Below are 18,288 nucleotides of genomic sequence, written 5' to 3' on the forward strand. Positions count from 1 at the left end.
TCTGTTCATTTGATCAGGGGGTAGAGACGTCCATCCTGATCATCACAGTTCAAAACTGCTTGATGCAGAAGACATTTTGCCTGTGAATGAATCAAAGGTCTACCTGCGTCACTGGGTAAACTTCTGTACTTAGTGTGTGCTGTTTCCTCTACCACTCACATTCCCCGTTGGCAAACTCCCACTCAGCTTTCAAGATTCAGCACACAGGAGCACCTCCAGGTAGCTTTCCCTGCTGCCTATGCCCACTCCAGCTAGCTAGACACATTCTTCTCCTTTTTTCTCTCTTTTAAACTAAAGAGAAAACAAACTATATCTATGCAATCAGTTCCTTCTTGTTGGGCCGAAAAAGCAAAACTAAGCTGTAAAATTACAAGTTGCTACCTCTGCTATGGAACAGCACATCGGGTGATCAGACAAGGTTGCTATCTACAGGGGGTGGCATTATGGAGACAGAATGGTCCTCCATTGTCATTCATTGTCTCTGTCCAAAACTAAATTTCCACTGTCTTTTTTACTTGCTCTGAAATTCATATTATGGTGAACAAAGACTTCATTAAAAAAAAAAGTTAGCTCGTTTGTCTTTTTTTTTTCTAGTAAGAAATTGGCTTAAATGGCCCCTAAGTGCACACTAAAATGGAAATGACTGATAGCTGGTCTTTTCCCAGAAGCAGATTTTCAGAGGAGAGAGAGCCTGAGAGAACTCTGGGTTCCAGGCACCAGAAGAAGGGAGGTGCAGACACTGTGGAGGTGAGGGGAGGTCAGGTGTAGAGAAAGAATTCAGAAAGCGGAAGGCGGAGGCCCTGAAAACAGGTGTGGCTTTCTCCACCAGGTGTGTTCTGGTTTTTAACACAACATTTACACAAACACTAGAAAACTGAGTTTACCAAAGTTTGGGATTCTTGTCTAAATTGTGTCCCATTATGTTCAGGAGAAAGTACATTTATAAACCTTATAAACAAGGTAGTGAATCAAAATAACATTGGGTAGACCAATGTTAAGGCATTCTCATTTAGGAAGAAAAGGTTTTTTCACTAAAGATCTAATGCAGAGGAAGCCACATCATGACTAAGTTGTGTACACAGGGGAGGTTAACATGATCATGACCTTGGAACTGCTTGAACAAATTGGGAAAAACTAGCACATGAGGACAAGGAATAGATCCCCAAATCTCTGCACATCCACATTCTACTTTTTCTTTGAGGACAAGTTCACATGCTACATCCTTCATGAAGAATTCCCTGATTCTACCTAACCCAATCATTGCACTTTCCTCCAGACTCCCACAGTATTTAATCTGAACCACTATTAACTTATCTCCAATAATCTAGTACCCATCACAGCACCTGGCATACAATAGGTGTCAGGAAATATTTCTTGAGTGAATGTAAGAATCTACATCATAAACATTCGTCTGCTATCCGGATAGGTTCTAACCCAAGACATATTTCTTTGGATTGTCTAAAAGGCTCTTAGGAGACTCCAGGAGGGAACTGAACCATCTACCATAGCATCTCAAATAATATATTAACACATGTTATACATCATACATGTTGACATATACATTTATGCACAGGAATACCTGCCCTTACAGAATACAGTTGGCCCTTGAACAACATAGGTTTGAACTTCATGGGTCTACTTATACCTGGATTTTTTTTCAATAATAAATACTACAGTACTACATGATCAGCACTGTTGAATCTGCTGATGTGGAATCATGGATACAGAGGAACTGAGTATACACAGGGCTGACTATAAACTATATGCAAATTTTCAGTTGCACAGAAGGTCAGCACCCCTAACCCTCCCCCTTGTTAAGGGTCAACTGTATATATAAATATATGTAAATGAATGTATACAAAGACTGTGTATGGTAACAATCTACATGCACATAGAGTCAGAATAAGTGAGACCAGGTGACACAATTTGAAAGCAAGCCCAAGGGCCTGCTGCTACATAGCCATGTTGCCTGAAAGTCCTCTCAGGGTCTTTTCCGTTGGGAGTGTACAAGGCATCTCATGCTCACTCTCCCTGTCTTCTCCATGAACACAAGCCAAGGCCTCCCAGTTGTTACAGCCCTGGAGCTACTGCTCCACCGTGGGCCAGCCGGGTGCTGGAGTGGAAGACTAGAAAACAGGGCCTGATGTGGTAGCTGCCAGCTCAGCCTCTAAACATACCCCCTACCATTGAATCCTGGCTCCTCCATAAGGTTAGCATGTGATTTATATAAGCCATCTCACTTCTCTGGATTTTCTTTATATCTGCAAAATGCAGATAATAATAGCATCTACCTCCCAAGGTCTTGTGAGGATGGACTGAGGTCATATACATACAGCATGTAAGTCTGGGACATAATAAATATTTAGCAAATGATCATTATTATCATTACCATCAGTATTGGTTTCTTTGTCTTTCCCATGCAAAATCCAGCTTGCAGAAAATGCATTGACGCTAAAACCACATCCTCCAGAAACTGCTTTAGGACCCCCATATACATCCAGCTTTGTCACGACGCACACAAGCACACATGTTCCTCACCTACAACAAGGGTGGGTAAGTGCAGAGCTTCTCTAGTTAGGCTCCTTAGCCCCAAGATACCTACCACTAATCAAACAATATTCTACTGCATAAATTAATACAGCCTCAGCATCTGACATGCCCAGAAAATGTAACTGCTGTTCATTAACTTCAGAATTAGTCTCTTATTCCTTTTCCTTGACCAGACAATTTTGCAAAAGTAAATATCTAAAAAACCCCAAAACAGAGCAGCAAATTGTACTTTTTTTTCCATTGAAAGACTCCCCTATTTGGGGGTACTAGATCACATTATAACATTGCAAAACTGTCAGAGTGTAATTAACCCGTGTTGCTTCACATTCCTGATGTGGCAATTGTTTAAGACAGGGCTTTATAAAGGACCAAATGAAAGCAGTGAGTGACATGGGATGCTCTGAACTTCAGGGTACCCATCAGGAGAAGGGGCAGAAGGAAGGCCAGGAGAGGTAGTTTTTGAAGACGAGGCCATGTTCAGTCTGAAGATGCTTCCACTTCTGCTGTTACTCCACGTGCAGCTTTCCAAGGCCTTTCTAGTACATTCTGAATTCCTAGAAGAGAAAACTACAAAAATTGTTCAGGTAACTCAACTATCAATTAGGTGGGCAGTTGATTTGCTGGTGATGAGGAAATTGTTTGGGTTCTCTTCTCTTTTTAGTTAAAGCAGCCTGAAAGAATTATGTGAATGATTTGTTTGAGGTTAAACATCTGGTTTCAATGATTTGGAGAGTTCCAAGCTGGGCCCTCTGAAAGCCAGGCATGCAAACAAGCTGGGCTCTTCAAACCCTCAGAAAATACTGCTGCCGAGCTGCTGCAGCTGGAGAAAACTTTTAGAAGGAATGGTTTTAATTATAAAATGATTTTCTTTCTCACTTACCTAAGATTTTCCCTTCTGGTGTATCTGCAACACAGTTACTACATGACTGGTGCTTTCTACATGGACTTGTTTTGCAGCCAAAAATCTCAGGTGTACATAGAGCGCGAGGATGGGAAACTCTAAGGAACTAGAAATCAGTTCATAGTGTAATCATATTTCCTAAAACCAGATTATGGGGCTGTTTATAAACTGTTGAAAGCACTGTAAAAGCAAAACTGATAACTTTTCTCCATTGTTTCACAGTATGAAAGGCCAAATTTTTAAAGGAACACAAGGGAATGCTGTCAGAAATTTGTCATGCACAATTTTCTTAGCACTACAGTTTTAGAAAAGCATTTCTTCTTGTTATTTTTCTTTCACTTAAAAAAATATATTTCTTACAATGATAACAGTAACCCATGGGCTAATAGAAGTGATTGAGTGCTTACTCTGTACAAAGCGCCCCTGCTCAGCATTTCACAAACATTGTCTCATATCATCCTACAACAATCCTATGAGGGCAGCGGATTATTATTTCCACTTTAGAGACAAATGTGAATCTGAAGTCATCTAAGTGATGTGTCCAAGGACACAAAATTAATCTGTGGCAGAGCTAAGATTTGAACCCAAATCTATCTGATCTCAAAGCCTGTGTGAGCACAAAATTGCTCTGTCCTGTGTCACTTGCAAAGTGCCACTTAAGGATGCTTAAGGTGAGAGAAAGAAGTTTCATGATTAGCTTGTTAACACCCCTCAGAACCTTCTTAATGAGCTTTGGCCCCTCCCAAAGAGTTACTGTGGTGGATAAAATGCTAATGACAGTGATGCTGCTGTTGCCCCAAAACATGTTTGGAATTCTTCTTTTGAAGACGTTAATTCTCATTTGAGAAGCAACATGGTGAATTGGGACCTGATTATCTTCTTGGCAAGTTCCTTATTTCTCTGCATCTTCATGTCTTAATATGTATGATTAAACCTTCTCTACAGTAGTGAAAAGAGGATTAGAAAAGAGAATCTGCATTGCTGCAACTAATGCTTCAAGGAGCCAATAAATGCTGATGCTGTTTTGTTTTTCGTTTTTTTATTAAAAATAAGAAGGCAGTCTCCTGACTGTGTACTAGCATTTTGCTTGAGAATGTGGAACTCATCCCTTATGAAATACCTATTTTTATGCATAAATATTAACTGTAGCACTGAATGGATGGACTGTTCTTTCCAGTAGGCAATGTTCTCTCCAAGTCAACCAGAAAATTTGTGCTTTTATCTTTGTGACTATCAGGTTATTAGTTTTGGTTTGACCTCTGCAATAACTTAAAAAGGAATGCAAAATGCACAGAGAACTGAAGGAAATTTCACAGCAAATCTGTTACATGTTTGACTTTCTCCAGAATTACCTAGAAAAGTTCTACCAATTACCAAGGTACAAATATCAGTCTGAAAGGAAGAACAGCGCTAGTGTGATTGTTGAGAAGCTTAAAGAAATGCAGCAATTCTTTGGGCTGAACATAACAGGGAAGCCAAATGAGGAAACCTTGGAGATCATGGGAAAGCCTCGCTGTGGAGTGCCCGATACTGGCAATTTTATGATAACTCCAGGAAACCCCAAGTGGAAACAAACTAATCTGACCTACAGGTAATATTTCTAGAGTTTGAGAATTCACTCATTCAGCCCATGTTCACTGAACACTTATGATGTGTCAGGCACTGTTCTAGGATTCGGAATACACTAGAGACAAACAAATGAATAAATATCCCTGCTCTTATAGAGTTTAGATTCTAGTGACTGAGTATGAGAATGAAAGGGTAAAGATCCCATGGGTTCTTTTCAATCCAAAGCCTGCCATTTTTGTCTTCTTTCTCTATCAATCTAAAGAGGACTATGGCAATGTTAGGCTGTCTCTCTAAGAATTCACTTTAGGACCCAAAAAAGGCTTAATCATTGCTGGAGAGAATCTAGCCCCACCATTCATGCATCTTGATGATAATAACAATAATAATGATACCCAATGTTTGTTGAATACTACTATTTGCCAAGTAGTGAAATAAATGCTTTACATACATTTAATCCCACAACAACCTTATGAGAGGGGTACTATTTTATTATCCTCATTTTATGAATAAGGAAACTGAGTTTAAAGACATGTAGTAACTGGTCCAGAACCTACGTCTGTCTTCAACCCTAAGTCCCGCACCCCTCCTTGCACCCTCTTCAGTGGTAGCACATCACATATGCACAAACTCCAAACTAGAGCAATTCAATCTACTGATGGACTGCTGTTCTAAACAATAATGAACGCTTCACACACCTTCTCATTTTGAAGGATTATTAACTATACCCCAGACTTGTCAGAGGCTGAAGTGGAAACAGCTCTTGAGAAAGCCTTTAAACTCTGGAGTCGCGTGTCACCCCTGAACTTCACCAAGACCTCACAGGAAGAAGCAGATATCAAGATTGCCTTTCTCCAAGGAGGTAGGCTCAAAGCAGTCATGCTCGATTTTGCTTTCCCTGGCTAAACTGAGACTTGGCAAATACCCAATACAAATCATTTTATTTCAGATCATGGGGACAATTCTCCATTTGATGGACCCAATGGGATCCTTGCTCATGCCTTTCAGCCAGGCCCAGGTATTGGAGGAGATGTTCATTTTGATGCAGAAGAAACATGGACCAAAACCTCCAGAAGTAAGTTAACCAAGGTTATGTCCACATGCAGCTTCTAAATGAACTTTTCCACATTAGAATTTGCCCTCCTACATACACACACAGCCAAGTTATTGTAACATTTCACACTCACACAAACTGATCATTTAAAATTCTTGCTACCTCAAGATACTAAGTTAATTTAGGTTTAGAAAAAATCCTGAAGCTAAATTCTGACCTTGTTTCCTAAGGCAGGAATCAGAAAACAACAGATCATGGCTAAGTCCTTCCTGGTCCTATTTGTATAAATAAAGTTTTATTGGAACAGGGCCACATACTCTTTTGTTTATGTATCATCTATGGCCGCTTTCATACCACAATAACAAAGCTGAGTGGTTGACACAGAGACCATACGGCTCATAAAAATCTAAAATATTTACTATCTGAACTCTTATAGAAAAAGTTCGCTTACCACTGCTTTAGGGTATGTATTTTAATATTGTGAAATTTAATGATGTTTGAAAAAGATTCCTATTTTTGGAAATTCAGAAATAATTGGTTTATTTAGAAAACTGACCTATTTAGGAAAGAGCAGCCATCTAGTTATTCTCGTTCATCTGGTGATTTCATCTTCGTGGAGCTCTTTTTCAATGATACGTTTCCATATAGCAAACTACCCCTTTCAGGAGAAAACTCAGAGTAAGAAGAAGACCACCTGAAGGGAAGAACTGAGAATAATGAGAGGTATATTCAGACCATATGGTACTTTACAAGGCTACAGGGTAACAAGAAGCCAAAGAACACTTTTTAGAAAATAATAGGAAAGGAGCATTTTACCATTGCTTGGGACCTGTTCCTCCCACCATTTTCTCAACATAAATGTTCTGAGTGTTTATTCTACCTAAGTCCCTGTGCTAGGAGCTGTGAGTACCCAAAGATAATAAACACTCCCCACGACTTTGCATTCTTATTGCCCTCCCCACTAGTTCAGACGGTCATTACCTCTTACCTGAATTAACTGGTCCAGATTCCCACCTGGACTGTTCACCTCCGATCTCAGCTCCCTCTAATTTTCCCCAGCACTGTAAGAAGTTTTGTCCTTGGAAAGCCCATCTTTACATTTGGAAAGCCCAGTGTTTACATTTTCCAGGCCAAATATGTCCACATACCTTCACTTGACACTGAAAGCTCTTGGAGATCTTCCAAACTCATCTTTCATGGCTTGTCTTCATATTTCACACACAGCAGTCACATGGCACATTCACTGTTTCTAGATCACACCATGTGCTTTCCAACTGCCCTACATTTGCTCACATTGCTTCCTCTTCCTGAAACACCTTTCCCCACACCCTAAGCCCCACCTTTCAAAATCCCTCTTTTCCATGCTACGTCAAATGCCACCCCCATCCTGTCTTTCAGCTGGAAATGAAGCCTTCCTCTCAGAATAACAACAGCCTTGATTTTTTCTTCTCTAACTGCCCTCCTTATTATTCTGTGCATTCTGTTTGTTTGCACACATCTCCCCTTTTAGTCTATGCATCATCACAAATCTCCCAGAGCCCCTTGCCCAGTACTCCAGACACTCAAAGATGTTTTTTATAGCATTTATGAATGCAAAATGGAAGGATGTGATGATCAAGAAAGAAAGTCTTGGAGCATGAGTAGAATATTACAAGGGTAATTATCATCAGGAAGTTGAACATGGTGATAAGAACACAGGTCTTGCCATCATACCTGGGTTCAACCCCAGCTCTACCACTTATTAGTTGCAAGGCCAATATAACAAGGTATTCAAAAATCTCTGGGCTTCAGTTCCTTTATCGTAAAAGTAATCTAACAATTCTTCATAAAAATATTGTTAAGATTAAATATTATTACAATTCCTAGCATATAATAAAGTGCTGTACAACTATGATTGTTTTTTAAGTAGACATGTAAGAAAATGCACAGTGTGTTTGTGAAATGGCACATAGACTAGCTGGAGTGAAGGATTCACATCAGAAATCTAGTCCTCAAATGTCTGCTGGAGCCAAATGGAGTAGTCTTGAACTTGGCAAAGGAGCTCAGGCTTTATTTGACAGGAAGTGCAAGCCTTGAAAGTTTTTAAGCTCCCAGTTATGAAAGGCACTATGCTCATGGAAGTTAAAAGATAAGGGTAGGAAGCAATAAGAAGCAGCGTTTGTCTCTTTCTGGTGGAAAATTCCTGAAGCTTCCTGGAGAGCTCAGAATCAAGGAAGAGCTGGTGCTGAGTGGTCAGGGAGCCAAAGTGAGTCAGCTCTGCATCTGAAGCCACTCTTGCTGCCTGGCAGACTGAGACTCTCCTCATGGGGCTGTGGGCCTGGGAGACTGGAGAGGGGTAGGGGTGGGTGCATGGGAGGAGAGGGCTTTTGAGAGTCATGAGACCTGTGATGGCCCTGCCATCACTTGCCTGAGCCCCAGGCCCATGAGATATGGGAACTGGAATAAAAGCGGCAGTCTTTCTTGGTTCTAAGATTTGGTGAGGACCTCATACTCACCTAATCTTAACCTATAGCCCCTACCTTGATTCCTTCCAATCTCCATTTCTTCAGGTACCTGAAGAGAAAAGGAAAAAGGCAGGCATGGGAAAGGCTGTTTCTCCAGGGAGTTTTGGCTCAGAAGCTGCATTCCTTGAGATCCTATTTCCACCACCCTTCAGTCTACTTGGAGCCATTCACCACACATGCTTGCATTTCAGATTACAACTTGTTTCTTGTTGCTGCCCATGAATTTGGCCATTCCTTGGGGCTGGCTCATTCCTCTGACCCTGGTGCCTTGATGTATCCCAACTACGCTTTCAGTGAGCCCAGCACCTACTCGCTCCCTCAAGATGACATCAGTGGCATTCAGGCCATCTATGGTAAGGTCATCTGAAGAGCAGCAGTACCTGGTGAGACCTGGCCATGTCAGGGACGTTCATTGCAGTCTTGGCTATGGTGATCGAAGTTAGAGGGCACCTGGGAGTCCATCAGGAGGAGAATATATGAGTAAAATGTGGTGAATGCCTGCCATAGAGTAATGTACAGCACTGAGAAGCACTGAATCAGATGTACATAGATGAGTCTTTAAAACATTGTGCTTCCTGGAAAAGAAAGAGAATGATACATGTTACTCAGTGTATAAATTACATAATACATGAATCTACACAAATTAAATATGTATATAGACAAAGCAAGGCATTTTCAAGAAACATGCTAACAAACATGTATACATATATATTGAACATATCAAGATTGTTTTCTGTGGGGGAAAGAGGGGAGTGGGGATGGAGTATGGAGAGAAAGAAATATCTTTTAAAGACAGTACTGATACTTTTCAGGGAGGGATATAGAGGCCTTTGCCTCTGTCTAAGTATTGTCTGATAAGACCATTGCCTCTCTCTTTCCTCTTGCCCTCCTGCCCCCTAGTGGCTGTAATAACAAGAAACCAGAGAAGAGGTTTGTAGCTCTCTAAAAATAAAAAAATTTAAAAAATGTTTTGTTGATTGGAAGGGAGTGTCGTGGAGTCGAATTGTGTAAAACATTCTCCCTCTCTGGTTGGACAGCAGTACAAAACGAAGCATGCCAGGGTCCCACAACTACAAATTTTATTCATGACAGTAGAATTTTCAGGGATGATGAGACCTAGTCTAACTGCCTCTACTCCCCAATTCCTTTTCCCCTGAAAACACCTCCCTTTCTCACTCGCCCATATTTGAACTGTTAGCAGCCTTTCATTCTACAATGGGAAAATACATTAAAATTTAAATACTTATAGAAAAAAATATTGCTACATTTTGATTTAGATTTATGCTGTGAGGGCCTCTTTCCAGAAGGTGGATTTTAGTGAGAAAGGAGAAAGTAGATACTGAGTGACTAAAAATGCAGAAAGAGGAGGCAAGAAGGGAAAGAAGCATGGGATTCTAATTTTAAACTGCCAGAGGGGAGGGGGAAGAATTCAAATTTCTTTATTTCACAACTTAGCTTGGAACTCTCCCTAATGCTACCATTACTCTTTTATTTTTGTTTCATTTTTTTTTAATTGGGGAATAGTTGTTTTGCAATGTTGTGTTAGTTTCTACTGTACAGCGAAGTGGAGTTACCTGTGCTATACCTCAGGTTCTTATGAGTTATCTATTTTATACATATTAGTGTATATATGTCAATCCCAATCTCCCAATTCATCTTACCCCCCTCTTTTATTTTTTAATTTTAAAAAATAAAACTTTTAAGAGGGCCTAATGTGTGATTAATGTCTTATAGGATAGTCAGCTAGCATTTCTTTTCATATGAAAACCCTTCACCAACCTGAGAAGTAACTGAAATACACCAAAATTCACCCTGAACTCATGCTTATAAAAAGTCTTTTTACTTTCAGGACCTTCGAGCAACCCTGTGCAACCTACTGGACCAACCACACCCACAGCCTGTGACCCCAGACTGACATTTGATGCTATCACTACACTCCGCGGAGAAATACTTTTCTTTAAAGACAAGTATAAGAATGAACTATTCCTTCCTTTGACTTCTTTTACTGGCATAACTTAAAACTGGATTCTAATTAAGTCACATATTACACATTACCCAGCTTTTCCTTTGAATTCTATGCATATGAATCTCGTTGGAATTGATAGTGCTTTCTGGGTAAATCAAAACATCCAGGAAAAGAAAAATAAAAGCTAAAACATCTGTAAGCATTTAGATGTTTGTGATGATGTAAACAGACATGGACTCTAGCTGATGGGAACTCTATAGCTGGGTTTACCCAACACCAAAATAGCATTCAATTCCACCCAAATTCATTCAAGTGAATGGAAACTGTCACTTAATAAGCTGCAGGGAAAATCATCTGACTGAATTTTTCAATTTTCCATTGGCATTCTGTGATTGTGCACTCACAGGCTGAGTGTACTTGTATTGCTTTTGCTAGAATATTCTAAATATTCTCTTCATATTGTAGCAACAATAATGAAAGAGACTAACAAAATAAAACTTGTCAATGTGTGAGGAGGCGGGCAATGTAAAATGTAATCAAATAAGGTCACTCCTATCAGCTCATCTGAAAACTGTAAAATACTCACCAGATGGACAGTATCACCATAAAGTGCTGGCCATATGCTGGTCACTGTGCTGGAAGCATTGCCTTCACTGTATATTATATCCTCCCAGCAATCTTATAGGATCAATACCAGCCCAAGACTCACAGAAGCTGCCTGCTTAGACTATTGTATGTGGTTTTCTCCCTTGTGTTCCATTAGGTACTTCTGGAGAAAGCATCCTCACCTACGAAGAGTCGAACTCAATTTCATTTCTCTCTTCTGGCCATCCCTGGTAAATGGTATACAGGCTGCTTATGAGGATTTTGACAAGGACCTAATTTTCATATTCAAAGGTAACTGCCTAAGGTTTTCATCTTATTTTAGTTCCTCCTGAAGGGAAGGGCAGGACTTCTTTGTGGTCCCTTCCAGTTTCAAGGAGGTGAGTCAAGGAGAGAGTGTTAGGCTAGCTGGGCTTTTGTCACGAGACCTGGGTTGGGTCGCATCTCCACCACTAAATGCTGTATGAACTTGAGCATGTTGTACCTTCTTCAGGCATCAGTTTTCTCATCTACAAAATGAGAACACTTTATTAGACCACCTTTAGCCTTCCTCCACCCTCATCCCAGATATAAATTTCTAAGATTCCCCAAGGCTCTAGTTCTCTGTATAGAAGTCACATGAGATAAGACGTTCAAGTGTGGGGCCCTGAGTGTCAGGCTAAGAAGTTGGAAATGCTTTACAGGTTCCAGGAAATCACTAGAGTTATCATAGCCCAATGGTCTTGACTTTACCACCTCTATCTTTTCAAGACTATTTTTTCCATTTTCATTTCTATGATGAATTTATGCAAAGATTAAGAATTGGTATACATTCTGTAGGAATGGAAAAACTTTATCTAATATATAACCTGAATCATTGGCAGGCAATCAGTACTGGGCTGTAAGTGGCTATGATATTCAGCAAGGTTATCCCAAGAATATAGCAAACTATGGCTTCCCAAGCAGTGTCCAAGCAATAGATGCAGCTGTTTCCTACAGGGGAAAGACATACTTCTTTGTAAACAACCAATTCTGGAGGTAAGATAAACTATTTTTTCCATTAGAAATTGAAATTTGTGTTTCTTTACCCTCTTTACAAACCATCATTGATTAGGCAACTGAAGGTTAAAAATATCTAGGTGGTCTCTGATAGGCATTCTTTTTCACAAGATGATTGATGTCGCTCTGGCTTTTGAAAATTTTACAAAGTTAAGATTCCTGCACAATGGTATTGAGGATTCTATATCCTGAAACAGAGCAAACTTTAATAAAACACTAAAATGGGATGCAAAGAAAGAGTTAGGCTAATTCTCATTTATTCATTAAATTCTAAGAGTTAAATTCTACTACACTCAAGCAAATGTTATACAGAACTTGATTCCCAACTTGAAATTATTATTTATATTTATTCAGATAGAGAGACTATGAACTAATTAAGTAAAAGCCTTAGAACATATAAGCTCTCCTTTTTTAAAATAACACTGCCCCAACAATCAGAAGCCTGTTTTCATATTAGTGATACCCATATATTTTATAAATATGTATGTACCCTTAGGTAGAGAAGTTAACCACTGTTAGTTTCCCAGTAAATAGGACATTGTGAAGAACAAATGAGAAAATATGTGTGAAGGCATTATGTAAAGTACATACAATTTAAATAAAACTATTAATCACTGTACACTGTATTGGTCTTAAATGTGGGACAATTATTTTTTTCTCATCAGATATGATGACCAAAGTCAATCCATGGAACCAGGTTATCCCAAAAGCATAGCAAGTAGCTTTCAAGGAATAGAAAGTAGAGTTGATGCCGTTTTCCAGAAGAATTGTAAGTAGAAAAAAAAATAACCTAATAAATTAAAAAAAAAATTTAAGTAGCTCATTTGCATTGCAAAGTTATATTAGGACAGGAGTGGGGTCTTTTTAATTGAAAACATCCAAGATCTGCTACAAGCTAATTCAATACATTATATCTTTTTTCTTTTTCTTATAGCCTTCTTCCTTTTCTTCAGTGGACCAAGATATTATGCATTTGATCTTAGTGCTCGTAGGATTACTAGAGTTGAAAGAAGCAATAGATGGCTTAACTGTAGATAAAGCCGAAGCAAAATCAAGTGTGTTTGTGTCCATTTTCTGAATATGGAAGGGAGATCTAATCTGCATATCTATTACATTGTGTCCTATTTATACTTTTCTCAACAATAAGTAATATTGTTTGGTCTCACTGTATTCATTGGACTGATCCTCACTGAAAATACATTTGGAGTATTCCACTGTTTGCAGAGGCTGATTTTGTCCTATGTTCCATCTCAGGTTAGTGAATCCATCACAAGGAGAAGGAAATTAAGCCTTCTTTGCCACCTCAATATTCATTATTTCATCACTTGCTATTTGACTTATTTGACTTCTAAAATGCCCATTTATTCTTAAGTCTTTTAAATATGTCTTAAGTGTAACTGCTACATGTAATTTAGCACTGGTTTTGGTTATAGGTAAGGATTATGAACAACATAAATAGTACACATTGCCTTTTGCCAAAAATGTGATGCTATTTTCCACTCTTGGAAAGAAATGTTGTTGATACTTGTTGTGGATTGAATTGTGTCCCCCCAGAAAAGTATGTTGACGCCCTGACTCCAGGTACCTACAGATGTACCTAATTTGGAACTAGCATCTTTGAGGATGTAATTAGTTAACATGAGGTTATACTGGGTCAGAGTATGCCTAAAAACTGATGTTCTTATAAGAGGAGAGACATAGACACACAGTGGAGAAGGCCATGTAAAGATAGAGACAGGATTGGAATGACGCATCTACATGCCAAGGATTGCTGGCAACCACCAGAAACTGGAAGAGGCAAGGAAGGATCCTCCCTAGAGCCTTCAGAGAGAAGAACATGGCCCTCCTGACACCTTGATTTTGAATTTGTAACTTCCAAATTGTGATTTTAAAAATTTCTGTTGTTTTAAGCTATGAAGTTTGTGATACTTTGTTAAGGCAGCTCTAGGAAGCTGATACAGTACACCTGAACTTATGGAAATGAATCGGTATAGAAATACAGACTTGCAACCCCAGTAAAGATTACTGGCATCTTCCCAGGGGAGCAACAAAAAGGAGGGGTACCACTTCCTCTCCCGCCTCCTGGCTTCTAGAGTTCAAGAAAATGGGCCAGTTAAATCTGTTGTTCCTTATTCCTGGGATCCTCAGGAGGACACCCTCTACAGATAACCAGGGTTTGCTGCACAAACAAAATAGTGTTGGGCACAAAATTCAATAAATCTCATTTAATTGAGTTAAACTGAGCTTAGATGCATAAATTTGCTAATGGCTCTTTTCCGTTAAGAACTTTAAGATTTGTGGTATCAAAATGACTAGTCTAGACATTAAAATCATTATAATGTCGTATCTGCAGTTGTTAGAATGTAATGCAGTGCAGCTTATTACACAATAAAATATGTGAATTGTAAAATATATTTATCACTAGCACATCCTTTTTTCTTTTCCTGTTAAAGTTTTTAAACCCCACAGATGATTGATTTAGTATACTTTGATACTTTTTTCTGGTTCAAAATTTATCTATTAAATGATTTCAAAATAAATATTTTAAATGACCAACTTGTGATCTACTATAATTTCTTAAGATACTACCACATAGTTCATCTAAAGTATAAAAAGGAAATTTCAATATATTTGCAACCATTTTCCTTTATCAGAAATATTACAACATTGATATTAAACTTTTAGATATTACTTCACAGGTTTATGAAATATTTTATCAATATTCTATGTCCTCAAAGATTCCCTCAATTATGTCAATACATTATTCTCAACTTATTTTACAAGATAAGAAAATAGAAACTAGTATATACTATAATTTCATTTATTCAACAATTAATCACCTACCTGTTCCAGATGCTGTGCTAGGGAAAGTGAGAGAGACATATAAGCAATTCATTGTATCAATGTCAAAGGGCAAAAGGACCTGTAAGAACTGGATATTTCCTTAAGAGTCAATTCCAGACTATGGCATTTTCTAAAACTTCTTATGAAATCAGTTTTTAGAAGCACGAAGATGGGAGATTCATCTCAGAACAGCTGCTAGTTGTGCCAGTTAGTTATGATAGATTCTTGGCCCAAGCTTCATCCGTACATTTTCAAGATAAGAACTGAGTTCATGTTATTTCTTTAACCATATTTCACAGTCATAGGAAGTGAACAGCAATACAAGGTATAGTAAAGAATTTTTAAAATTAACCCTTTTTTTGGTTTTCTTCTTGACAACATGTGGTATTTTTTGGATGTTACATTGAAGTTTTATGTGAGGACAAGAGATTTAAGACTCTAAGCTTAAAACTTTAAGGATGATATTACTTTTATCTTAGGTTGAGTTTCCTAAAAAGCAAAGACTAAGACAAAACTTCGGTGCAGTTACTTTATTCAGGACATGGTCCCAGGAAGCAAGAGTGAGGTAGCAAGTAGAGTGAAGCAGAAAGAGGGAAAGTCAATACAAGTATGTGTTACTGAGGTTTCTACTATGGGCAGCTGGGGCTCAATTCCATCAGGACCTCCTGAGAAGCTTACAGAACACCTTTCAATTGTTCAAATCTCCAGTGGATTGGAGGCTGGATCCGATCCAGCCTCCAATCCCTCCTTCAATTCCCTCCTTCAACATTAATCCTTCAATTCCCTCCCCCACTGGGTAGCTCTAAGGAATTGGCCTGTAGGCTCCATGGCAGCTCAACGCCCTGGGTAGAAAGCAGAAAGACATCCAATCTGTGGTTAAGGTTGGACTTTGTCAGAGTAAGGTGAGTTACACAAGCCTGTCCACCACCATACAACTTAAATCAGAGGTACACTGAGGGGATTCTGACACGGGGCACCAGAGGCACCTCCTATAACTTTGTTGTTGGGATATTAAAATTATGGGAAATTGGAGGTGACATCTTTGGAGAAACTTACTCACCCAAGAAAAAAGACTTACAGATACCAACACTATAGAAATCTCAATGGGACAGAGACTGCTAGTTACCTATGTTAACATGATTCCCCCCTTCCTTTGCTGCAGTAAGAACCCAATTTCATTTGAGGTAGCAATGCATCCAGCTAAGAGACTACATTTTGTAGCCTTGCTTACAGCTAGATGTGGCCATGTGTTTAATTTCTTGCCAAAAAGTGTAAGCAGAATACTCTGTGGGCTTCTGGAAAGAGACTGTGTACTTACTTTCTCTACGTTCCTCCTTCCTGCTGCCTGTAATGCAGATACAATTGCAGAAGCCACCTGGACAATAAGGCACTGGCACTGAGAGAGTGGTGTAGCTAGGTGTCTGTTGCCTACATCCCTGATGATGTGGTGTTGTCATACAAGCCATGGACTGCCACATCTGGCCTTCTCTTACGTGAGGAAGAAATCAATGTTTATTAATCATCTATTATTTGGGTTTTTTCTCTTACATTTTGACCAAATCTCATTCCAGCTAATACATCACATGAAGTGTCTGGAACCCGCCCCACCTCCCTGCAGTAAAGGCCATTAACTGGCAAGCCCTGTCAGTGCACACATAGTTTCCAGTCAGCTTTCCTGTCTCTCAATCTTAAACAGATTGCAGAGTACAACATATCCAAACATTTTTTTAAAAGCTTCTAATGTCAAAAACAGACGCCAAAAAAGAAACTTTGAAGAAATAGAGACAGTCCTGGGAGCAAAAGAGAATGTCAAAATAAACAACAAAAAAACCCCTTTAACATTCTTTAAAAATAAGACATATTTTACATCCAAAAAACATTAACAAAATACAAAAAAGTATACTCAGAGAACTCGAAAGAGCTCTTGGAAATTAAAAATATAACTGAAATAAGAAACTCAGTAGGTGAGCTGGAAATAAAGTTGATGGAAAATAGTAAAGGATATATTGAAAACACAGAGATTTAATCCAAGAGTTCCAGTAGACATGTATTCCAGAAAGAGAAAGAGGAAACTGGGTGGAAAGAAATTATCAAAGAAATAATAGAGGAAAGCTTCCTTGAATTAAAATTTTCATAATGAAAGAGCTCTCTTACTGACAAACAATGTTAATGCAAAAAGACTCACATTAAGAGACATCATTATAAAACTTCAGAATATCTGGTTAAAGAGACTTTCAAAAGTTTTCAGAAGAAAAAAGAAAAATATCAAGAATCAAAGTCTTTTCAACAACAATACTAGATTCTAGAAAACAATGGAACAGTAACTTCAAAATTCTAAGGGAGATTTATTTCAGCCTGATATTCCATAACCAGAAACACTCTCAGTCAAGTGTGAGGATGGAATGAATGGCATTCTAGATACGAAAAGATTAGAAACATGCATTTTCCTTGCACACTTTCTTAGACCCTCCATCCCTATTTCCCATGGCTATCTACACATATATTTGCTCCAGTCAGGACAGATTTCCTACAGCTCATTTCCACCATGGTACCTGTTTCCTGTGGCCTCCCTCCACTCATATGCCTTCTCCTTTCCACTGTGAAAACCAAATCTCCTACACGTTCTTCAAGAGCCAGTGCAAGCTCCACTTGCTTGAAGCCTTTAGGCCACACACATCTGTAGTGATCTCTTTACCTTTTGACCCTTCTCAGTCTCTAGAATCTTCACATGCATTTTGCTACTTTTGTCATTTTATCCGGCATTAGTCTCTGTATATGTCTGAATTCTCCAACAAGATTGGAACAGTATCTTAGTGTGACAGGAAAATAGAAAGTGCTTGGTAAACATCTGATGTTTACCCAGTTAATTAGGATAATCTGATTCTTGAATCAATTGTCTTTTCATGACACCATACTTTTTTTTTTTGAGAAACAGCCATGGCTTGTTTGTTAGAATGCAGAAAGTATCTGTATCAAGAGCAAGACAACAGATGAAATTGTATTTCTCAGAAAAAGCAACAAATTACAATTTTGCAAACATAACAGGTGATTTCAAAAAAGGTAAAATTTTTTTACAAAGAAAATTGTCTTTTTATACAAATATTTTGGGCTTTCATTCAAAGGAAGATTATTTCATAAACTCGCAAGAATTTACGGATAAGAAAACCTTCAACTTTGCAAGGACAAAAGTAACTTGGAGGCTGACTTTATATTATTTTGAATTCAATAATGAACAATGACTGTGTTTACCAAACAATTGTAG

The 18,288-nt window shown here is 38.6% G+C and overlaps 1 protein-coding gene across 2 annotated transcripts in view; it reads left to right on the forward strand.

Annotated features, from left to right (window-relative positions):
* LOC132428995 (neutrophil collagenase) overlaps positions 1 to 13,220 on the forward strand; it is a 29,999-nt gene extending 16,779 nt beyond the window's left edge. The window contains exons 1-10 of one of the 2 annotated variants that reach the window (XM_060017202.1): positions 3,024 to 3,134; positions 4,798 to 5,042; positions 5,731 to 5,879; positions 5,967 to 6,092; positions 8,767 to 8,928; positions 10,425 to 10,542; positions 11,305 to 11,438; positions 12,008 to 12,161; positions 12,848 to 12,951; positions 13,117 to 13,220. In XM_060017202.1, the coding sequence (XP_059873185.1) occupies positions 3,024 to 3,134; positions 4,798 to 5,042; positions 5,731 to 5,879; positions 5,967 to 6,092; positions 8,767 to 8,928; positions 10,425 to 10,542; positions 11,305 to 11,438; positions 12,008 to 12,161; positions 12,848 to 12,951; positions 13,117 to 13,220 (1,407 nt within the window). Of the gene's footprint in view, positions 1 to 3,023; positions 3,135 to 4,797; positions 5,043 to 5,730; positions 5,880 to 5,966; positions 6,093 to 8,766; positions 8,929 to 10,424; positions 10,543 to 11,304; positions 11,439 to 12,007; positions 12,162 to 12,847; positions 12,952 to 13,116 lie in introns of those variants that run through there. The other variant, XM_060017203.1, reaches the window with a different exon arrangement.
* Positions 13,221 to 18,288: the final 5,068 nt, after the last annotated feature.

The sequence above is a fragment of the Delphinus delphis genome, chromosome 8 (assembly GCF_949987515.2).
Source record: "Delphinus delphis chromosome 8, mDelDel1.2, whole genome shotgun sequence".
Classification (NCBI taxonomy): Eukaryota; Metazoa; Chordata; class Mammalia; order Artiodactyla; family Delphinidae; genus Delphinus; species Delphinus delphis.